The sequence below is a fragment of the Amblyraja radiata genome, chromosome 15, assembly GCF_010909765.2.
Source record: "Amblyraja radiata isolate CabotCenter1 chromosome 15, sAmbRad1.1.pri, whole genome shotgun sequence".
NCBI lineage: Eukaryota > Metazoa > Chordata > Chondrichthyes > Rajiformes > Rajidae > Amblyraja > Amblyraja radiata.
Window position 1 is genome coordinate 24,514,978 of NC_045970.1, and position 22,106 is coordinate 24,537,083.

The 22,106-nt window shown below is 41.2% G+C and overlaps 1 protein-coding gene across 2 annotated transcripts in view; it reads right to left on the minus strand.

Annotated features, from left to right (window-relative positions):
* wdr11 (WD repeat domain 11) overlaps positions 1–21,798 on the minus strand; it is a 106,315-nt gene extending 84,517 nt beyond the window's left edge. The window contains exons 1-4 of one of the 2 annotated variants that reach the window (XM_033033820.1): positions 21,619–21,798; positions 6,988–7,099; positions 3,014–3,167; positions 983–1,156 (exon numbers count right to left, since the gene is read on the minus strand). In XM_033033820.1, the coding sequence (XP_032889711.1) occupies positions 983–1,156; positions 3,014–3,167; positions 6,988–7,099; positions 21,619–21,701 (523 nt within the window). In that variant the 5' untranslated portion in view covers positions 21,702–21,798. Of the gene's footprint in view, positions 1–982; positions 1,157–2,996; positions 3,168–6,987; positions 7,100–21,618 lie in introns of both variants that reach the window. The other variant, XM_033033821.1, reaches the window with a different exon arrangement.
* Positions 21,799–22,106: the final 308 nt, after the last annotated feature.

Below are 22,106 nucleotides of genomic sequence, written 5' to 3' on the forward strand. Positions count from 1 at the left end.
ACCTGTGAAACCATGTGTCCCAATCATTATGGTGCCCTGAAATTAGGGGACTATGTATAAACACAGCTGTAATTTCTATATGGTGAAACCAAAATGTATAAAAATGGCTTTTAATAAATTCTGACAGTGCACTTTAACCACATGTGATTTTTTTCTATACAAATCTCAAACTGTGGAGTACAGAGGCAAATAAATAAATGACGGGTCTTTGTCCCAAACATTATGGAAGGCACTGTATACTCTCATTACTCTAATTTCACCCCTTTTGCCAACATTACCACCCTGTTCAATAATCTGAATCTGCAATTGCAAAGAAAATGACAACATTACGACAACATTAAAGCATTATATCTTAAACATCAACTTCTAAAGTTTTAGAAATTTGATTGGGGAATGGGAAGAAATTTGATGGGAAATAATTGTTTTGGCTCAGAATATAGCTATGGCCTCCAAGCAACAGAGTTTGGCTAATGTTGACCTAGAATTAACCTGACAAAATTAAATTTCCGTGCTTCCATTTTTCAAAATGTTGGACTTTTTATTCTGTTTTTTATATTCTAAGCTCATAAATTCATAGGTTTTACAATGTTCCATCATTGCTGGCTCCACATTGAGGTTTTAAAAAAAACCAATCCAAAACATTAATGCTCCAAATACATCAATTATTCAAAATAAATCTTGAAAACAGTGTTAAAATGTGTTAAAGGTTTAGGTTAACACAAATTACAGCATAATTCTTCTGAGGTCCCAAGATAGTGATTCTCTTTATAGCCAGAGTTAACAATATATTTCACTGGGTCTTAGTTACCCTGAATGTTAAGATTGCAGCAGATAACACGCAATGGTAGTTGCTTTACAGAAATCATTGCAGCAGTAACAGAAGATTAACCCATTATATCATCACATTGTTTTAGTTTTGGCCTGACAAATGAGCTGCGCTCATTGCACACGTAACATTAAGGATCAAGTTAAATCAACTTACATGCTAGATTGGATATCTCAAAGGGATCAAATGAAAAAGATAGTATATTTTCTGCATAACTTTTCTTCCATAGTTTTGTACCAGTGTCTGCATTCCAAAGAACAATATAGTTTGGTGGATGAACTGCTAATAGTAGGTCCCGAGAGGCATCCTGGTTCCATAGCCATTCCATGTCTATTAATAAAGTAGGAATGTGCAAATATCAGTAACAACATTTCTCTGCATTGGGAACAGGAATTTAAGCTTTACAGTAATACACAATTTAATAATTCCATCTGAAAAAGTTTAATATTCTAGGGCTACGGTTGCAAAAATTATTTAATATACCATCCAAACGTTAAGATATGGTTCAAACTCCAGATCAGGTCAATCAATGATCATTCCCTTCTGCTGATAATGAAATTACAATGTTAATCAAGTCTGAGCAAGTTCAACCGCCCTGCACAAAACATAATATGTTGGAGGAATTCGGTGTCAGTCAGCATCTGTGGAAGGAATGGACGCGACGTTTCGGATTAATCTGAAGGGTCTTTAGTCTGAAGAAGGGTATTGACCCCAAACGCCGCATGTCTATTCCCTCCGCAGATGCTGCCTGACCCACTGAGATCCTCCAGCACTTTCTGTGTTGCTCAAGATTCCTGCAACTGCAGTTCCTTGGTTCTCTCTTCAATCATCCTGATCTTGAAAATGTGCTGTTTGGTAAACACAGCATTGTTTACTAATTCTAACAGTTTTAAACCAAATAATTTTCCAAGGGAGAAATGTAATAGCATTGCATTTGTATATTTGAATTATTTTAAAAGGTGATTTGCTTTGAATATTAGTTTGTAAACCAATAATTAAAGCAAATATGAGCTCACTGGTTAATAATAGATCCAAACATAAATTCCCTTTAAACACCAACCAACAGATAAATGAACAGAACATTATGGTAGAAAATTGTCAATTAAAAAAAGATTAAATAAAATTAAACAGCATCTGCCTGAAGAAGAAATGCAGCTTTTCCAACATTGTTTAGAAATAAGTTAGTATTTTACCTAACATAAGATGCTTAAAGTTATCTCACAGGAGTAGTGATGATACATGTGCTCTGGGCTCCCACTCAGGCCACAAACAAAATGAAAGAATCTGCCATTCCTCAGGAAAGCCTGAACTAGAACAGTTCTTTCTGGCAATAGTTTGCTGTTTTGCTTACATTGGAATTACACATTTTAAAATACTAAAACACATGTATGCCAGAGAGATAGAGAGACATTGTAAACCTTATACAGTAAAACACTGATACTCCAGTACCCTTGGAATTTAGGTGGTTCCAGAATAGCAGATTTTCTGAACTATTGGATGTTATCCCAATTAATATCCAACACACTTTCATTCTATTGCTTTAACATGTTCGTTTTTAGTTTAGTTTAGAGATACAGCATACCAAAATGTCCTTGTGCCCAACGGTTCCAGGGCAACCGCCGATCACTCGTACACTAGTTCTATATTACACACAAGGGACAATTTACAGAACCCAATTAACCTACAACCCTGCAGGTCTTTGGAATGTGGGGGGAAACTGGAGCACATGGCGACGAGAAGAACATACAAACTCCGTTCTGACAGCATTAGTGGTCAGGATCGAACCCGGATCTCTGACGCTGTAAGTCAGCAACTATACCACTGTGCCAACGAGTCCATGCTGTCCATTGACCCATACTAGGTCTGTTATCGTACTTTCTCATCCACTCCCTACACATTAGGGGCAATTTACAGTGGCCAATTAATTTACAATGCTGCATGTCTTTGGGACGTGGGAGGAAACCTACATGGTCACAGAATGAATGTGGAAATTTCACACGGACAGCACCCGAGGTCAGGCTCAAACCTGGGTCTCTGACGCTGAGGCAGTAGCTTTACCAGCTGCGCCACTGTGTTACCAATCCTTTGCTGTGCTCAATCCTTTGGAATGGGACTTAAACGTTAAGAATGGCACCAAGTCACAGAATATACCAGCCACAGAAGCACGTACCAAGATTCAGCCTTTACCTTGAATGGGTTTGGTGTACTCCTGAATCTCGCATCGAGCTGCCCCTGTAGCAACATCCCAAACAATGATCTTGCCTGTGGTATCGGCAGATGCCAAGCGCAGAGAATAGGGAGAACCAATGTTATGGTGATAATTTTCCCTGGCCCATTTCACCTGTGGAAATTAAAATAGATCGTGAAGTTGGATGAAACAAGGTACTGTCAAAATAGTGCTTTAAGTAATTTGCCATTTTTTGGAAGTTCAATCATACAGCAGAATTTAATCCAGACTTTTCAGTTGTCAGTGGTGCCCATAATGAACACCCCAGGGTGCAGGACAAAAACACATGCATTGCATAACTATTGCCCATTTAAATCAATTAGAGAAAATATTATATACCTATATACTATAATCCCCATTCGGAAGCACGAGTGGACTTCAAAGTACTTTCACTGATGTAAGATCTTCAAACCTTACTAACAGCATGCCATACAAATCCAGGTTATCAACATGCATGGAGACAAATACTGTGAGGGTCCAGAGGTGCACAGGGCTTAATACTTGCAGGCTAGAGCTTATGTTCATTTTGAAAGCATGTAATTAGCCTCTGGTGTTATAAGCATCTTCCAGCTAAATCGACAATATTCTTGAAAAAATGCGCAGCTCCAAGAATGAAATTAAACCTAGATGGGCATTTCTGTGGGACTTTATAAAAGGCCATTTTAAAGCAATATTATCTGCAATATTTTATGTTCCTTTGCAAGATGTGACTACATGTTTGTGACAAAAAAGCTCAGATAACACAAACAGGAAAATTTTTAAACAAAAAATGCTGCTTTCCACTTGAAAGGTTATCTCCCAAGTTTCAGTCAATTTTGCTTCCATGGGAGACAAACAATTCACATGCATTGTTCATGCAAGTAGCCTCATAGCTCTTGACGCACCAATTACATAAGGAAAAGTAAAATCCTACACAAAAATAACACATCTAGAGATTTAGCGTGTACTCTACTAGTATAAAAATAACCATCAGCTTCCAAAGACAATCAAGGAATACACAGCATTGGATTAAATTAAATCTATACCTGCAAACCAATAACTTGCAATCAAATTTAAAAAAAAGTGCTGAGCTCAAAATCCAAAACAAAAGAAGAAGAAAAATTCCTTGAAATACACAACTGATTTCTGATTTTAGTGATTTTGGATGATCAGCCATGATCATATTGAATGGTGGTGCTGTATCGAAGGGCCGAATGGCCTATTACTGCACCTATTTTCTATGTTCTATGTTTCTATATCAGGCAGTGTGTGGAGAAACAAGTATTAATGGTCAAGGTCAAAAACCCCTCCTGATAACTAAAAAGGTTTCAGATTTCAGTTTTCAGATCTTTTTGTCAGGTCTCATGAAGGTCTTTTAACCTAAAATATTAAATCTGCTTCACTTTCCAGAGATCCTCCCCATCCTGCTGAATGTTTCCACAATTTTGTTTCTAAATTTGCGATCCCATTACTTTTTTCACATTTTGCTCTCTCTCACTTAGTTTCAAGAGACAAATATGGCTCAGTTATCAGCAACATAACCACGTCACATATTGCGGATAAAAAAAGGATTATTTGTGGTCTTGTCAATGGAAAACAAGTCATCTTTTGTTCAATCCAGAACAGAAACAGGAATAGCATTATTCAGATATCATGTGTTGCTTAAATAGCTTTGAATATGGAGACCAAAACTGCACACGTTACTCTAATTGAGGCCTCACCAAGACCCTGTGCAATTACAATAAGACGTCCTTGTGTAATTAACTACACCTGTGATAAAGGCTAATATGTTGTTTGTCTTTCTAATTTTGTTACACCTGCATGTTGGCACAAGCACACATTAGGCCACTTTGAACATCAACACCATCCTACAATGAAAATATAAATGCCGAAGTTCCTTTTCAGAGAATGTGTTAAATGATTAAAACTTACTGAACATTTTCACATTTATTCCCAGGAGCGCAGGAGGATGAGGGGTGATTTTATAGAGGTATATAAAATTACAAGGGGAATAGATGGTGTGAATGCACAGATTATTTTACCCAGAGTCGAGGAATCAAGAACCAGAGGGTATAGATTCAAAGTGAAGAGGGAAAGATTTATAGGAGTCTCAGGGGCAACTTTTTTTTTTACACACATAGGGTAGTGGTTATAAGGAACGATCTGTCAGAGGATGCAGTTGATGCAAGTACTACCGCAACATTTGAAAAACATTTGGACAGGTAAATCGATAGGTTAGATTTAGAGCTATATGGCCCAAGGGTAGGCAGAATACTATAGGTGGGGCATGTTGGTAGGCGTGGGCAAATTGGGCCGAACGGTCTGCATGACCCTTAAAAACAAATGAATCACCCAATAGTCTTTCTTTCTAAAGTGACCTAACCTCTTTGCAGTTTCCAGACAGATGTAACTGTCCTTCTGATATAATCTTCATGACTGCTTCTCTGTATCTTTAATTTATAATGCTATAGATTATTCCAAAACTTCTCTAAACAGTTCAATGCAAAAATGGCCTAATTTCTCTACTTTTCAGTTTATTCCCACTAGGAATGAAGAATAATGCTTGGTTCGCTATTTATTTATTTTTTTTAAATGGCATTATTAAGCTTAGTCATTTGTGATTGTGCACAGGCATTCAATTAATTTACAAAAGAGATGCGTTCCTGGCAAATGTTTTGTTAAGCAAAACTTTGTAAATCAAAATGGCTAAGTAAAATAATTATAGGATCACATTCTACTGAAATGTCCACGTGCAGAGTGAAAACGGGCTCTGCAAATTAGTCTTTAGTCTTTTGCATTGGCGAGACCAAGCGTGATGACTGTTTTTCCCAACACTTGCGCTTGGTCCACTAAGTCCTGCTGAATCTCCTGGTTGCTAACCTGTTAACTCCCCTTCCCCATCAACCTTTCTGTCCTGGGCCGCCTCCATTGCCAGAGCGAGGCCACAAGCAAACTGGAAGAACGGCACATCATACTCCAATATGAGGAATAATACCTCCAATTTTAGGTAATACCCCCTCCTTCTTTCCCACCCCTCTCGCTTGCCGGTGCCTAGGACCTCATGTTCCACCTTCTGCCACTCTGAACAGCTATTCTGCCTACCTTTGTTCAATACACTCTGCATTGCGTGGAGCTACTGATTTATTCATTTTGTTGCTTTTCTCTTGACTTCAAATGTTCTGACCTCAATACTTAGAACAACCCAAAATACTTTCAGGAATTAAATGTTACTTTGTTTAATCCCTCCTAGTTTTAGCCAAAAGCTCAATTTAACCAAAAATGAATTTCAATCGTAACTTCTTATTACTGGCAAAAATGAAATAATTACTTTTTTTGCAAATATCAAAATAGATAAATGGAAATATTAAAGAAGCAAGCTTTGTTAAATAAATTACTAATGTTATGTTCAGTTTGCAGGATCAATCTGTGCAAAGCAAACAGTTTGCTGCTGAAGTAGTGTATTGCATTGTACCATGAGTGCACTTAACAGTTGAGAAGCAGTATTTCGATTTAGCTAATACTCTTGCTGATGGATCAAGTTTTATCCGAGATGGAAAAGTGACAATGCTGCTAAGAATAGAATTTTATTTTTACAGGGCTGGATAAAATCAGTGCAGAGCTGATATTTTCTCTGGCTGGAGTGTATAAAACCTGGAGTCGCCATCTCAAAATATATGCTTAACTACCCAGAGGGTGGAGAATGTTTGGAATTCCAGTTGTGGAAGTTCAATCGTCATATTCACAAGGGGGAAGTGAATTGAACCTTAGATAATGAAAGGGATCAGAGAATTACGATAAGATAATAGTGCAAGGCAAAAAAAAAAAAAAAAAAATCAGCTGAGAGCTTATTGAATGGCAGAAGAGGGACAAAATCATATACACCTGCTTCTTTTTTAATATTCTTGTACCATGAATGTGCAATTTAACGTGCCACAAAGTGACTAATTAGGATTACCTTCACAACATTTGCTTTATGCCGTTCCAACACCTGAATGGTTTGCGAAGTCCTTGGATCAATTATCAAAACAAGTGAATGACAGCCATGGGCAATTAATCCTTGCCAACCCCTGGAAGAAAACAAGTTATGTATTTAAAGTCAGGAAAAACGTGTTATATTATGTTATGATTTATTTTTGTTATTCATTGGTAAGGTGGGGCCATTGCTAGAAAGATTAGCATTTTACCCACTTGAAACATGTGTTGCTGGGGCTAGAGATTGAATAGAAACTCTGTTTCCCCTTGTAGGAGAATCTACAATTGGAGTTCACATTTCAGAATAAGTCATTACCAAGTTAAGTTGAGACAGAGGAATTTCTTCTCTCATTCGCTTAAATCACTGAATATACTTTAGGCCAAGTTCTACAATCTACAGTTCTGGACAACGGACAGGAAATCAGAGCCGAGGACAAGATCACAATAGGCTTAATCCTACTGAATGGTGGAGTAGGCATGAGAAGCCATTTGGTGTATTCTTGAGTTTACTGATGAAGAACTTAATTGGTCTCAATATTCTAGTGGTGAACCACCTTCCTAAAGCATTTGAGTCCTTCTGATAAGGGTATGGTGCGCCAGGATTTAGATCCAACTATGAGAAAACAACTGATATAATTTGAAATCAGGATGGTATACTGCATTGTTAGTAGTTAAGTTCTTTCTTCTTGATGCTGCAGGTCATGGATGTTGGTGAAGTAGATAGGTAGGTATAGTACATTATATATGTAGGAAGAAACTGCAGATGCTGGTTTAAACATTATATAGATGGTCATAGTGTGCCAATGGGAAGTGTGCACATTTAGGGGAGCAAATTGGGTGCCAGTTATTTTGCCTGGATTATGCTGTGATGTTGAGCTTCATCAGATTGTTCGAGCTGCAATCATCCAAGCAAATTAAAGGTATTTTGATTGCGCTCCTAGGTTGTGCCTTGTAGATATAAAAATTCTGAGGAATTTGCTGCAAGATATCCAATACCTGATCTGCTCATGGAACCAAGGTTTTCATGTGGCTGATCCAGCTGAGTTTTTCATGAATAGCGACTTCATCATGTTGATGGCAGAGTGCTCACCAACAATTATAACCATCTTCCACTGTGCAAATACCACAGTTGTGTGATTTTTTGTTGTTGCATCAAACAAGATATAAATTCTCTTTGCAGCAAGGTGTTTATGTTCATAAATCACAGGAGCAGAATTCGGCCATTCGGCACAGACTACTCCTCCATTCAATCACGGCTGATCAAATATCTTGGCATCTGCAACTTAAGCCGGCAAAGCTAAGTTCAAGTTCCACCCACAATTAATGACTCTTGCATAATTGGCCACTTGTGCACATAAATTTTGATCCACTTCTATCTAAATAAGGTATCAGGCAAATGCATCAGACAAAATCATAGAGTTGTGAACATGGTTTACAAATTTCCCAATTCTTTGCTCAAAAAAATTACAAACCAAGGATGACAACATAAACATAGATTTTAATAATTAAACCGTATGAAAGTTAGAAAAAACGTAATTATCAATGAAGTAAAACATTCAAAAAGTAAAACACACTTCCATAATATTGGCCAAGCCTTTCAAACAAAGGTGTTACCCTCCACGTACCAATCATCCTTCACATAAAGGGCGAAATGAAAGGTGCCCCAGGCCCTTCTCCTCAGCAGGTCAATGCTCTGCCTCCAGCAATGGAGTTAGAGTCTGAAGAAGGGTCTCGACCCAAACCTTCCCCATTTCCTTCGCTCCATAGATGCTGCCTCACCCGCTGAGTTTCACCAGCATTTTTGTCTACCCTAGAGATGAGGTAGCTTTTGATCTCCAAGCTCTGGTAATCACATCTAACTGTACTGAAGTCCACGACTTGCTGATGAAGCCCAAATAACTGACAGCTGGAACTATCCGTCAACTTTATTCAGTTTATTATGCTTGTTGAATCTTCCTTATCCGAAACACCTAAACATATTTTAGTTTAAAATATTTACGATAAAATAAGTAACGTGGCAACTAATGTTTGTAAGCAATAACTATTTTTGTTATGTAAAGACATATTTTACCAACTGATCTGCAATCATAATATTGATGAAGCTAACACTGCATGAGTTGTTAATTATGGCAACATTTTCAAATCTGGGATAGCCAAAACTGTTGCCTCAGTTTTGTTAACTTTTGCAAAGGTAGCATTTCACTATCACTATTACAGGTGCACAACCTTTTATCCGAAGATCCAAATAACGAAAACCTCCGAATAGCGGACATTTTTTCGGTCCTTGAAGAAAGGTCCTTGAAAACGTTCACCGAGGGCGGCCCGCAGAGGTGACAGCGGAACCCCCGGTCGGTCCTCGAAGAAAGGGGAACTAAATCCTCGTTCATAAAAGAGAAGGTGAGGGTATATTGCGCGGGAGGGTTAATAATTGACAATATGCTGCTGCCTGCCCGCTGAGTTAAAAAGTTCCCACGGTAGCACGATACACAGTGTATCGTGAGTCTTGCGTGGGAACGTTTTAACTCAGCGGGCAGGCAGCAGCAGATTGTCGCTGCCTTCAGTTTCCCCCCACCTACACCCCTCTGCTTCCCGGCCATGTGTGTGACCCCTTCCCTCCCCTCTCCAGCTCCCCCCCCCCGCCCATTGCACCGGCGCGGGGGCTTTGCACTGTCTTCATGTCGGCGACGCTAGCAGGTCAGTGACAGTCACCGGAGACGTCAGGACCAACGGGACACCGACCCCCAGGCCCACTGCAAGCACTGAGATCCCAGATCAGCAACTCCAGCCCAGCCCCGTTCCAACTCCAGAGGAACACGCTCCCCCGTAGGGGCAGAAGCTGATGGTGTGCAAGGTACGTCTTGTTCTTGGGGTCGCGCAGCTCGGGCTGTGGGCGAACTGCCACTTGTCGCCATAGCGGCCCATCGGGGAGCGGATTCCTCTGGAGTTGGAGGGGGAGGGGGGGGATTGTGCTGTTTGATCGCCCCCTACTATCCCAGGGACAGGGAGACAGGACGTTCACCGAGGGCGGCCCGCAGAGGTGACAGCGGAACCTCTGGTCGGTCCTGGAAGAAAGGGGAACTAAATCCCCTTCATAAAAGAGAAGTGGAGGGTATATTGCCCGGGAGGGTATATCGCCTACCTGGAAGAAACCGGACATTTTTCCCAGGATGTCGTCTGCACACCAAAGCTCACCAAAGCTCACGTTTGGCGCCAAACGCACGTCGCCTCTGCTGCACACGGATATAAGAGTGTGAAAATGTCGCCTTAGGCCGCCTAAGGGCATGTAGCCCCGCTAGGGTGACATGAGTGCGAGAGGTGATTCAATGCTGCGGTCACATTTATAAATTCAGGAATTCATTCAACACACTGCATTTCATACAGACATTTATTCTGCAAGAAAAAAACTACATTGAAGACTCAAACTCGCGACCGAGGAACTGCCGGGATCAAGGCGCAAACTCGCGACCTTGCGGATATGAGCCGAGCACTCTACCACTGAGCCAGCCATTAAAATCTACGCTAAAAAATTTCCATTCCGAAGGCCGACAAATTCCGAATTACGAAAAGTGTCTGGTCCCAAGGCTTTCGGATAAAAGGTTGTGCACCTGTAGTACCAATATACACCAAATGTGCAAATTTGTTATACAATAACTGCTTCTTTATTTGGCATTTTACTTTAACTTTTAATCATTACCATAATGTAATTCATAACTTTACACGTTGATTTGTGCTATTTGACTGCGTAATAGGTTATTTGCAAATGCATCATCTTTTCAAATGTCTGAGAATTAAATTGTTCAGAAACTGGAATAATTAAGTCATGTGGCTTCTTTAACACACCTTCGCACATTGACATTTGTTTTGAGTTGGGCACGTTGTGAAAGAGTATCTCAAATGACAGGCCAACAAAAAAAGGACCCGACTGTTCACATTGGCTTGAAAGGAGCATTGCCAAGTACACTCTTTCCTTTAAATCACATTGCTGCTGATTTGCCGGTTGGATAATTACTGGATTTTACACACTTTGACAGAATAAAGGAAAAATAATTTATCACTGACATAATAAACCGTCAGATATTCCTTCCAGGTTCAAATTAGATTCTCCTTAATACCAACTCATTAGATCTCAACAAATAACCACAAATATTTGGTTAAAAAGTCAAGCTATCATCTTTATAATTATCTTGGGATCACTTTTTAGCAACCAAAAATATTCTCAAATCTAAGTTAACTTACACTTTCATCTATCATGATATACAGGAGACAGCGAGTTGAAAAAGCTATAACATCTGCTGGGAATTTAAGGTAGGCTGTCATCCCAATTAAGGTAGAATCCTGCTTTGATTGTCTTCCAATGCATAAATTAAGTGTTAATCATAAAATTCAATAATCATGCTCCACATTCCTGATCAGATTCAGGGTTAATATCAAACAAGAAACTATCACTCTATGCTTAATAAACATTTTTATCTCTGAGCTATGAATCATTATGTCCTCCCTATACGTGGCATGCTGGCAAGCTTAATCAATGTGACATGCCTGGTTAATTACGATTAATAAACGTCAACTCTGAGTTTGAAGCATCAAAGCAATGGAATATATAAAATTGTAAATAATACAATGTAGTTAAAGTAGAGGCCAAGGACAGGCAGACTTTACTCAGAACTGCTGTAGATTTGGGAGCAACAACAGCAAGAGATACGACTGATTGGCTCTAGCCCAAGTGGGAGGAGAGAAGTGAGTCAGTGCCGGAAAAACAGTTGAAAACTGAGGAATTTGGTTTGTAAATTGGTGAATCAGGCAATTTATCAGTCAATTTAAGCAAGACGGCTCTTAGCGATCGGCAGTGATCGGTGTGAGTCTTTGGCTCGAGAGTCTTCTGAGGAGAGGAGACCACGCAATACGCTTGAGAGGTAGAGACGAAAGAAGGAGATGTCAGGCAAGCTGATTCAGTGCGATGCTTGCAGTATGTGGGAGGTCAAGGACACCGCTGGTGCCTCTGGCTGCTACAAATGCGAGAAGTGCATCCAGGTAGAGCTCCTGAAGGGCCGTGTTGGGGAACTGGAGAAGCAAGTGGATGACCTCCGGTTCGTCCGAGAAACGGAGTCGTTCCTCGACAAGTCCTACAGTACGATTGTTACACCTAAGGTACTGGAAGAGAGAAGGTGGGAGACAGTGAGAACGGGAGGGAAGCATGGAATGCCAACGTCCCCGGGTGTTGTACCTCTTGTGAACAGGTTCACCCACTTAGAAGCTGTCGGGACAGAAGAGGTGTTTACACTGGGCGGCGGACTGACTTGCGATGCGAATAGGGCTGTTGAGCCAAAACCAAAAAGGCCTAAGGCAGGCAACGCCATTGTAGTGGGAGACTCCATTGTGAGAGGTACGGACAGGGGTTTCTGCGGCAACAGACGGGATGCGAGGATGGTGTGCTGCCTTCCTGGTGCCAGGATCCAGGATGTCACGGACAGAGTGCAGAAAATCCTCAAGGGCGAAGGTGAACATCCGGAAGTGGTAGTGCATGTCGGCACAAACGATGTCGGAAAGAAGGGGATGAATATTCTGCAGCGTGACTTTAGAGAGCTCGGAAAAATGCTGAAAAGCAGGGCCTCCAGGGTTGTTATCTCCGGTTTGCTTCCAGTTCCTCGTGCTGGCGAGAGCAGGAACAGGGAGATACGGGACCTGAACGTGTGGCTGAGGAACTGGTGCACGGGGCAGGGATTTAGATTCTTAGATCACTGGGATCTGTTTTGGGGTAAGGGGGAACTGTACAAAAGGGACGCATTGCATCTTAACAGGTGTGGGACCAGTATTCTGGCAGGCAGGTTTGCCACTGCTACACGGGTGGTTTTAAACTGAATAAGGGGGGTGGGGTGTCGAATGGGATAGTGGAGGATGGAGTTAAAGGGAAAGGGTTTCTTAAATGTGTGAGCGTAGAGACAGAGGGGTGTAAAATGAGGGTAGAAGCAATAGGTAGCAAGGTGAAAAGTAAAAGTGGCAGGCAGACAAAACCAGGGCAAAAATCAAAAAGGGCCACTTTTCAACATAATTGTATAAGGGGTAAGAGTGTTGTAAAAACAAGCCTGAAGGCTTTGTGTCTCAATGCAAGGAGCATTCGTAATAAGGTGGATGAGTTGAATGTGCAGATAGCTATTAATGACTATGATATAGTTGGGATCACGGAGACATGGCTCCAGGGTGACCAAGGCTGGGAGCTGAACATCCAGGGATATTCAACATTCAGGAGGGATAGAGAGAAAGGAAAAGGAGGTGGGGTAGCATTGCTGATTAGAGAGGAGATTAACGCAATGGAAAGGAAGGACATTAGTTTGGAGGATGTGGAATCGGTATGGGTAGTGCTGCGAAACACTAAGGGGCAGAAAACGCTGGTGGGTGTTGTGTACAGGCCACCTAACAGTAGTAGTGAAGTTGGAGATGGTATCAAACAGGAAATTAGAAATGCGTGCGACAAAGGCAAAACCGTTATAATGGGTGACTTCAATCTACATATAGATTGGATGAATCAAATTGGCAGGGGTGCTGAGGAAGAGGATTTCTTGGAATGTATGCGGGATAGTTATCTAAATCAACATGTAGAGGAACCAACGAGAGAGCAGGCTATTTTAGACTGGGTATTGAGTAATGAGGAAGGGTTAGTTAGCAGTCTTGTTGTACGTGCCCCCTTGGGCAAGAGTGACCATAATATGGTTGAGTTCTTCATTAGGATGGAGAGTGACATTGTTAATTCAGAAACAATGGTTCTGAACTTAAAGAAAGGTAATTTTGAGGGTATGAGACGTGAATTGGCCAAGATTGACTGGCAATTAATTCTAAAAGGGTTGACGGTGGATATGCAATGGAAGACATTTAAAGACTGCATGGATGAACTACAAAAATTGTTCATCCCAGTTTGGCAAAAGAATAAATCAGGGAAGGTAGTACATCCGTGGATAACAAGAGAAATCAGGGATAGTATCAAAGCGAAGGATGATGCGTACAAATTAGCCAGAAAAAGCAGCATACCGGAGGACTGGGAGAAATTCAGAGACCAGCAGAGGAGGACAAAGGGCTTAATTAGGAAAGGAAAAATAGATTATGAAAGAAAACTGGCAGGGAACATAAAAACTGACTGCAAATGTTTTTATAGATATGTGAAAAGAAAGAGATTAGTTAAAACAAATGTAGGTCCCTTGCAGTCAGAAACAGGTGAGTTGATCATGGGGAACAAGGATATGGCAGACCAATTGAATAACTACTTTGGTTCCGTCTTCACTAAGGAAGACATAAATAATCTGCCGGAAATAGCAGGGGACCGCGGGTCAAAGGAGTTGGAGGAATTGAGTGAAATCCAGGTTAGCCGGGAAGTGGTGTTAGGTAAATTGAATGGATTAAAGGCCGATAAATCCCCAGGGCCAGATAGGCTGCATCCCAGAGTACTTAAGGAAGTAGCTCCAGAAATAGTGGATGCATTAGTAATAATCTTTCAAAACTCTTTAGATTCTGGAGTAGTTCCTGAGGATTGGCGGGTAGCAAACGTAACCCCACTTTTTAAGAAGGGAGGGAGAGAGAAAACGGGGAATTACAGACCAGTTAGTCTAACATCGGTAGTGGGGAAACTACTAGAGTCAGTTATTAAAGATGGGATAGCAGCACATTTGGAAAGTGGTGAAATCATTGGACAAAGTCAGCATGGATTTACAAAAGGTAAATCATGTCTGACGAATCTTATAGAATTTTTCGAGGATGTAACTAGTAGCGTGGATAGGGGAGAACCAGTGGATGTGGTGTATCTGGACTTCCAGAAGGCTTTCGACAAGGTCCCACATAAGAGATTAGTATACAAACTTAAAGCACACGGCATTGGGGGTTCAGTATTGATGTGGATAGAGAACTGGCTGGCAAACAGGAAGCAAAGAGTAGGAGTAAACGGGTCCTTTTCACAATGGCAGGCAGTGACTAGTGGGGTACCGCAAGGCTCAGTGCTGGGACCCCGGCTATTTACAATATATATTAATGATCTGGATGAGGGAATTGAAGGCAATATCTCCAAGTTTGCGGATGACACTAAGCTGGGGGGCTGTGTTAGCTGTGAGGAGGATGCTAGGAGACTGCAAGGTGACTTGGATAGGCTGGGTGAGTGGGCAAATGTTTGGCAGATGCAGTATAATGTGGATAAATGTGAGGTTATCCATTTTGGTGGCAAAAACAGGAAAGCAGACTATTATCTAAATGGTGGCCGACTAGGAAAAGGGGAGATGCAGCGAGACATGGGTGTCATGGTACACCAGTCATTGAAAGTAGGCATGCAGGTGCAGCAGGCAGTGAAGAAAGCGAATGGTATGTTAGCTTTCATAGCAAAAGGATTTGAGTATAGGAGCAGGGAGGTTCTACTGCAGTTGTACAGGGTCTTGGTGAGACCACACCTGGAGTATTGCGTACAGTTTTGGTCTCCAAATCTGAGGAAGGACATTATTGCCCTAGAGGGAGTGCAGAGAAGGTTCACCAGACTGATTCCTGAGATGTCAGGACTGTCTTATGAAGAAAGACTGGATAGACTTGGTTTATACTCTCTAGAATTTAGGAGATTGAGAGGGGATCTTATAGAAACTTATAAAATTCTTAAGGGGTTGGACAGGCTAGATGCAGGAAGATTGCTCCCGATGTTGGGGAAGTCCAGGACAAGGGGTCACAGCTTAAGGATAAGGGGGAAATCCTTTAAAACCGAGATGAGAAGAACTTTTTTCACACAGAGAGTGGTGAATCTCTGGAACTCTCTACCACAGAGGGTAGTCGAGGCCAGTTCATTGGCTATATTTAAGAGGGAGTTAGATGTGGCCCTTGTGGCTAAGGGGATCAGAGGGTATGAAGAGAAGGCAGGTACGGGATACTGAGTTGGATGATCAGCCATGATCATATTGAATGGCGGTGCAGGCTCGAAGGGCCGAATGGCCTACTCCTGCACCTAATTTCTATGTTTCTATAAACTTAAACAAACACACCCCATCAAGAACAAAAAAAATTGCAAGCGATTCCAACAATATTCTCATTTCTGTGGTCTGTCAGAGGAAAGTGAAGCTAGAAATTAAACATGTTTCTTTCTTTATTTTTCTACATTATCAGTCTAGCAGTTTATCAGCAGGCCAAAGTACAGATCCAGCCTCAGATTTTCAAGAACACGTTTGTTGTTACAATCTATCTTGGTGTAAAAATGGATGACAATGTCATTGGATATTTTTACGGCATAGATAAGACTCTTGATTAGTACGGGTGCCAGGGGTTATGGGGAGGGCAGGAGAACGTGTTCAGATAGATCAGCCATGATTGAATGGCAGAATAGACTTGATGGACCGAATGGCCTAATTCTTCTCCTGTCACATAAATAAGCATTAGATAGTGGGGGGGGGGGGGGGGGGGGGGGGGCGGGTGGAGAGGGGAAGTATTGAAATCAGGGTGGAAAAATGATGGAGAAAGAATTTTCCAGGCAATGGGGATCAAGTTATCAAGTTTCTCTCATACAAAATATCAAGCCTTACTTATCATAGAGTGATGGAACACCAGGCAAACCCCTATAAATAAACAAGGAATAAAATAGTGTCACGGTGAGCTATTAACAGTTTCCGTACTATTTACCCAACAACAGATAAGTTGTGTGTCTCAGAATTAAAATTGATGCAACATTCATTTCTCTTACTGTAAATTTGATGTTTTTTGCCCAAGTTTCTGAAAATAAAATGAATTTCAAATGCATAAAACATCAAAACTTTCAAAAGATAAACATCCTTTGTTATGCCCATGGAACTTGGTCAGCTGTACATGAGATTTGCACTGAAAGTTCCTCTAGTATCTTTGGCCAGGATGAAGTACCAGTAATACTACGAGCAGGGCCGAATTTCGATGAAGAGAAGCCCTGGACTATTCCATTTATGAGGCCCCTCCCAATCCCCCACCCCCTCGACGAGAGGAAGATGGAGGAGTCCACCAGATTGACACCGATGTGCAGCCGAGCGCGGCCAATGAGATAAGGGTTGGAAAGCTGCGCTTTTTATTCATTTATTTATGCCAGTGCTAGTGTTGAGTTATCGGCTTAAAACACTATTTTTCTGAAATGGAGGGCAAGGAAAATTACTGAACTGTTGTTTAGAGACTACAGTGAATTGTGACAGCATATGTAAGAAAGGCCTATGACAAGTGTCAAAAATATTATACACCAGGCCCGTATTAAGCTTTTCAAAAAAGGGGGGGGGGGGGGGTGGTGGCATGGCAGGATTACAAAAATTATATGAAATAAGTGTACGCAGCGCATATCACAAGCGCGAAGCTCAATGTCCCTTGTGGCTGGGGTCCAGGGCTCGCTTAAGACCCTGGAAGCTCATGGGGTTTTAGATGCTCTCTGGTGCATTCTGAGCCTTATTTTGGAGCATTTTTGCAACACATTTATGATCAATATTTCATAAATAATCTTGGTTGAGTCAAGAGTAATGAGTGGTTGGAATGGGATGATTGGTGTCATTGTTGTATCCTTTTTTTTTAAATCAAGAATTGAAGTTATCTCCTTGTTTTAATAATCAAGGTGTACTGTAAAATGTTATGTAAAATGTTATAAAGGAGCATGCAAACACTGCAAATAAAATACTGTAGAAAATGTTTTGTGTGTTAATTTGATTGCCTGTTACTGTTTAGAAAATGTTTTGTGTGTTGATTTGATTGCCTGTTACTGTTCGACTGTGTTAGTGTGTGCACATTAAAAATGATGCCAAAAGTCGCAAACTATGGAATTCATATTTTTCAGTATTGTTATCAAGGAAAAGAAAGCTGTTCCAATTGTTTGATATTATTCATATGGAGGAGAAAATATAATTGCTCTAAAACCCACCTTAATTTTGCAATCTCACTAAAGATAATCCCCCCTCTCCCCCTCACTCTCTCTTCCCCCCCTCTCACATCCCCCCTTTCTCTCCCTCCATCCTTCTCTCTCTCCCTCCCACGTAGCAAGGCTCCAACTCCGCGCCGTAGACACCGCCGCCCCCCCACCCCCTGGCACGGAGAAACGGGCACTCCCACAACGCAATATTCCACTACTTACCTAGAGTAGACATAAGGCATCGAGGTGATAGTGTAGAGTGCAAATGGAGATCTGAACCCGCCCGGGCCACCCGCGCAGTGAGATAGCGTCATTTTGCGTCGCTACTGCGTCACCAGCTTCCCCCAAGTGCTTAGGCACGTATGGTCGCAATTCCCCTCCCCAAAAAAAACTTCCAGTGGTCCGGAACCAGAATTTCAGGTAATTTCCGTCAAAGTGGAAACACTGATTGCGCTCCAATTTTTTTTTTTTTTTTCCCCTCGGGATTTTTTGTACTCTGGGCCAGAGCCAGAGGACCCCTAGATTTTGAGGCCCTAGGCTTCAGCCTATGAAGCCTATAGGGAAATCCGGCTCTGACTACGAGCAAACAAGTCGACAAACAAGGCCAACCAAATAGCTTGATTAGCATTTTATCCACCACATTTAACATCCACCCTGCTTAATTTGCACCATGGCAGCGGTCTGCTCCTTCAATAAATGCACTGCACCAACTCACGAAGGCTTCTTTGACAAGATTTCCCAAACCCATGCTCTCCATTTACTGGAAAGACAAGGGAAGCAAACGCTGGCATACCATTAGTTGCAAATTCAGCAGCTTTTATTTCTCTAGCACCATTAATGTAATTAAGCATCCCAAAGTATTTTGAAGAGCAGCATCAAAATTTGATATAAAAGCAACAGAACTTTAACCCAAATAGGCTGGTTGTAAACAGAATTATGAAGCAGGAAAGGGTGGGGGATTTGGATTGAGAATTCCAATGTTTAAAGCTTTAATAGTCAAGACACGGCTGGCATTAAAGATTAATTTTCAGTAATGACAGGATGAATGCACAAAACATGAAGGGTGAAAAAGCTGAAAAGTACAATGAAAGGATGGGATGTGACAATGAAAGGAAAGAAAAATGAGGATGAGAATATTTAAAATTCAGTTATAAGCAGAGGGCAGTATATACATCGCAATGAATTACAATTGATCTAAGTTAGGATGTCAACTGCAGACTTTTGGATGCCTTAAGTTTGCAGAGAATAGAACAAGGGAGATAGGCCAAGAGTGCACTTAAGCAAGACAGAGGAAGGTAAGAGAGGGTCATAGCCATGGCAAGGAAATGGGATATGTATCAAAAGTTGTGTACTTCATTAGATAGATACAATCATAATCATACCATCATAATTAAACAGATGTCCATGAACATCACAGACTTATTATTCTTCCAACACCTCCCATCCTGGCTTTGAAGTACATCATTTCCTCATTATCACAAGATTTAAATCCTATCATACTGTGCTTTGGGGAGTATATTCACAACATTCAAATTTACAGTTCACCACTAAATTCTAAGGCATAATTAAGAACATGAATCTAACGTTGTCTTTGTCAATTAAACCCAAGCCTCACAAAAACAAAGTAGAATATTTTTTAAGTAACTTCAGAGTGCAAATTGGATAAGGAGCCAATCTATCTTCCCAAAAGGATAAGAATAACCAGGTGGGTTTATACATAATTCCAAAATTGTGTTGATTACGTTTACAAATAACACCACCTTATTCCAGATGTATTTTTAAACTGAATATACCTCACATATTGTGCCGTATTATAAAAAGGTGCTATTTAGATTATAGTTGCCAAAATACTGTGCACCAAGGATGATCAAAGCAATTCACACAAAATGAAAATGTATTCTTGAAGTGTTATCACAGTTAAAATGTTCAGAAGCAAAGCAGCCAGCTGCAATCTGCAAGATTCCCCATGTAGCAATAGGGAAGGTACCATAGGGAAGGTCTATAAAGGTAGTGCAGCTGTGCTAATTAATTTTTGAAATGGTATTTGACAAATTATCACACAATAGTCTTGTAGGCAAAAATAAAGTGCATGGATTGAGGAGACCCTGGCTGCAGGCATAGAAGTGCCAGAAAGCAGAGTATAGTAAACGGCTGTTTTACAAACTAAAGAAGAATATGCATGGTTATTGTTTATTACATCAGTCGATATATTGAATCCATTCCCTTGATTGTGCTCCCACATTTCTTGTCTTTAATTTATAAAATTCCCTTTTTATAGATATTGGTCCTAATCGTATTCGCTCAGACTTGTCATGTACAATCATCCCATGGGTGTGATAAATTTGAAAGTTTGCATGGTTACCAGTGACCTTAGTTCCATGACCATCCTGTGAGTATCCACTGTTCTCTGGACAACACTTCCTCAGGTCTTGCTCAAGCACTATCGTACCATGGTGAGTCTAGATCCGAGTGAACAGCCAGATGTGCCCCAGTGTGTTGGGAAGGAAATCTACTCATGTTCACTATAGTTAGCCAGCAACTCTACAAGCAACCATCAGATAGTCAATAGTGCAGTCTGGCACAGTTTTGATTCTCTGTCTGCCATCTTTTCAAGCACTGTATTTGAGTCAAAACAGTTCACTGAATTTAAGAACAAATTCTTCTTGTCACATTTGTTTTATTTGCCCATAACCTTAATTTGTGTTCTCCGCCTATTTTTTTCTGCCTCTGGAAGAAAAATGTCCTTATTTTCCCCAATCAAAGGTATTCATGATATTAAAAGCCTCTATCAATTCTCCTCTCAGGGAAAACCTCAGGATCAGCACACAACCAAAGCCTTGTTTCAGTATCAATCTTGTAAATCTCTTCTGTACCCTCCCTGAAGCTACAGCATACTTCTTCACACATGATGTGCTAAATTGAACACAATAAAGCCAGATTAGTACATTATCTGATCAGTTAAAAATGGTCAATCTTTCCTCTACACTTGTTATCCCGAAATGCTTGGGAATGTCCAGGAACGAGATTGGCTCTTTATATCCCTAAAGAGCCATTATTGCTATAAAAAGGATTTTAGCAGGTTTATAGGTTGTTGACAACAAATTGAATTTAAGAACACTTTCATGACACCAGACTGCATACCTAAATATATCCTGAAGCAGGTGTGTTTTATACCAATGCTATGATTTAATTTATGTCTAAATGATGTCTACGTATTCAAGTTTAACAAAAATCTGGTGGCAACTTTCCCCTCTGACTTGACAAATAAAAATTAAAAAATTCCACGCAAGTTGCACAAGTCATGATTGTTTACGCAAAACATTGTGCTGTGGCCGATGATCACTGATATTGTATCACTGGCATATAGAGAAACCCATAAAGTGCATTTAAAGCACCATTTGTACCTACTGCTCTTCCTCTCAGGCAATGAGATTTCAGTTACACTTAGTGCAGCAAATGCATACACATAATTTTCTGGAGCATGAGTAGCGACCAATACAGGCCGCTGAGTTGAGTTTAAGGGGAAGGAGGAAGATTTAATTCAATGGAAGGACAGCGCACACAAGTGTCGTGTACTTTGCAACATAAAGCGGGTCTCTCAAGTAGTGTCCGAGGTGAGTTGCAGAGCTGACAGTTCAGGAGGAGATGGCTGGATGCTGTGCTCCTCTTGTATTGAAAGTCACCTCGGGGTGGGCCGGCCTCTCTGCCCAGCAACGTGCAAGGTTCCCCTTCCCTCCCGCTGCCGCCACTCACCAGTCCGCTGCCCCTCTGTTCTGGCTGTTGAATGTTCCCGTCAAGGTCCTGGCGGAGAGCTTGATGTTAACGGAGAACAGCATCCTCGATGCGTCTCAAGAACCAGCTCCTCTCCCCTTCACTCACGGCTTCCGGGCTGCCATGTAAACAGGAAGCAAGCGGCCCGACCGGAACGGGCCGTCTCTGTCGGGTCCGCTTACCGCGGCGGCAATCCCCGCACCGGCCACCAGGCGCCCGGGCGCTGTTTCCATCCCAGCCGGCTCTCAATGCAAGTTCAACTCAGGAGAATACCATCCTGTAACCTCAGTCCATACATTTTTAAACTTGCCATCAAATTGGTTCCCATTCTAAACCACAATTTAAAAGTTAAAAAGCCGGTGATTTGAAATTAAAACACAAAATGCTGGAAATAATCAATGGATCAGGCAAGGCTTGCAGTTGCAGCTGTGTCTGAACCATTTTTGCACAGTTGTTAACTCACCCACTCT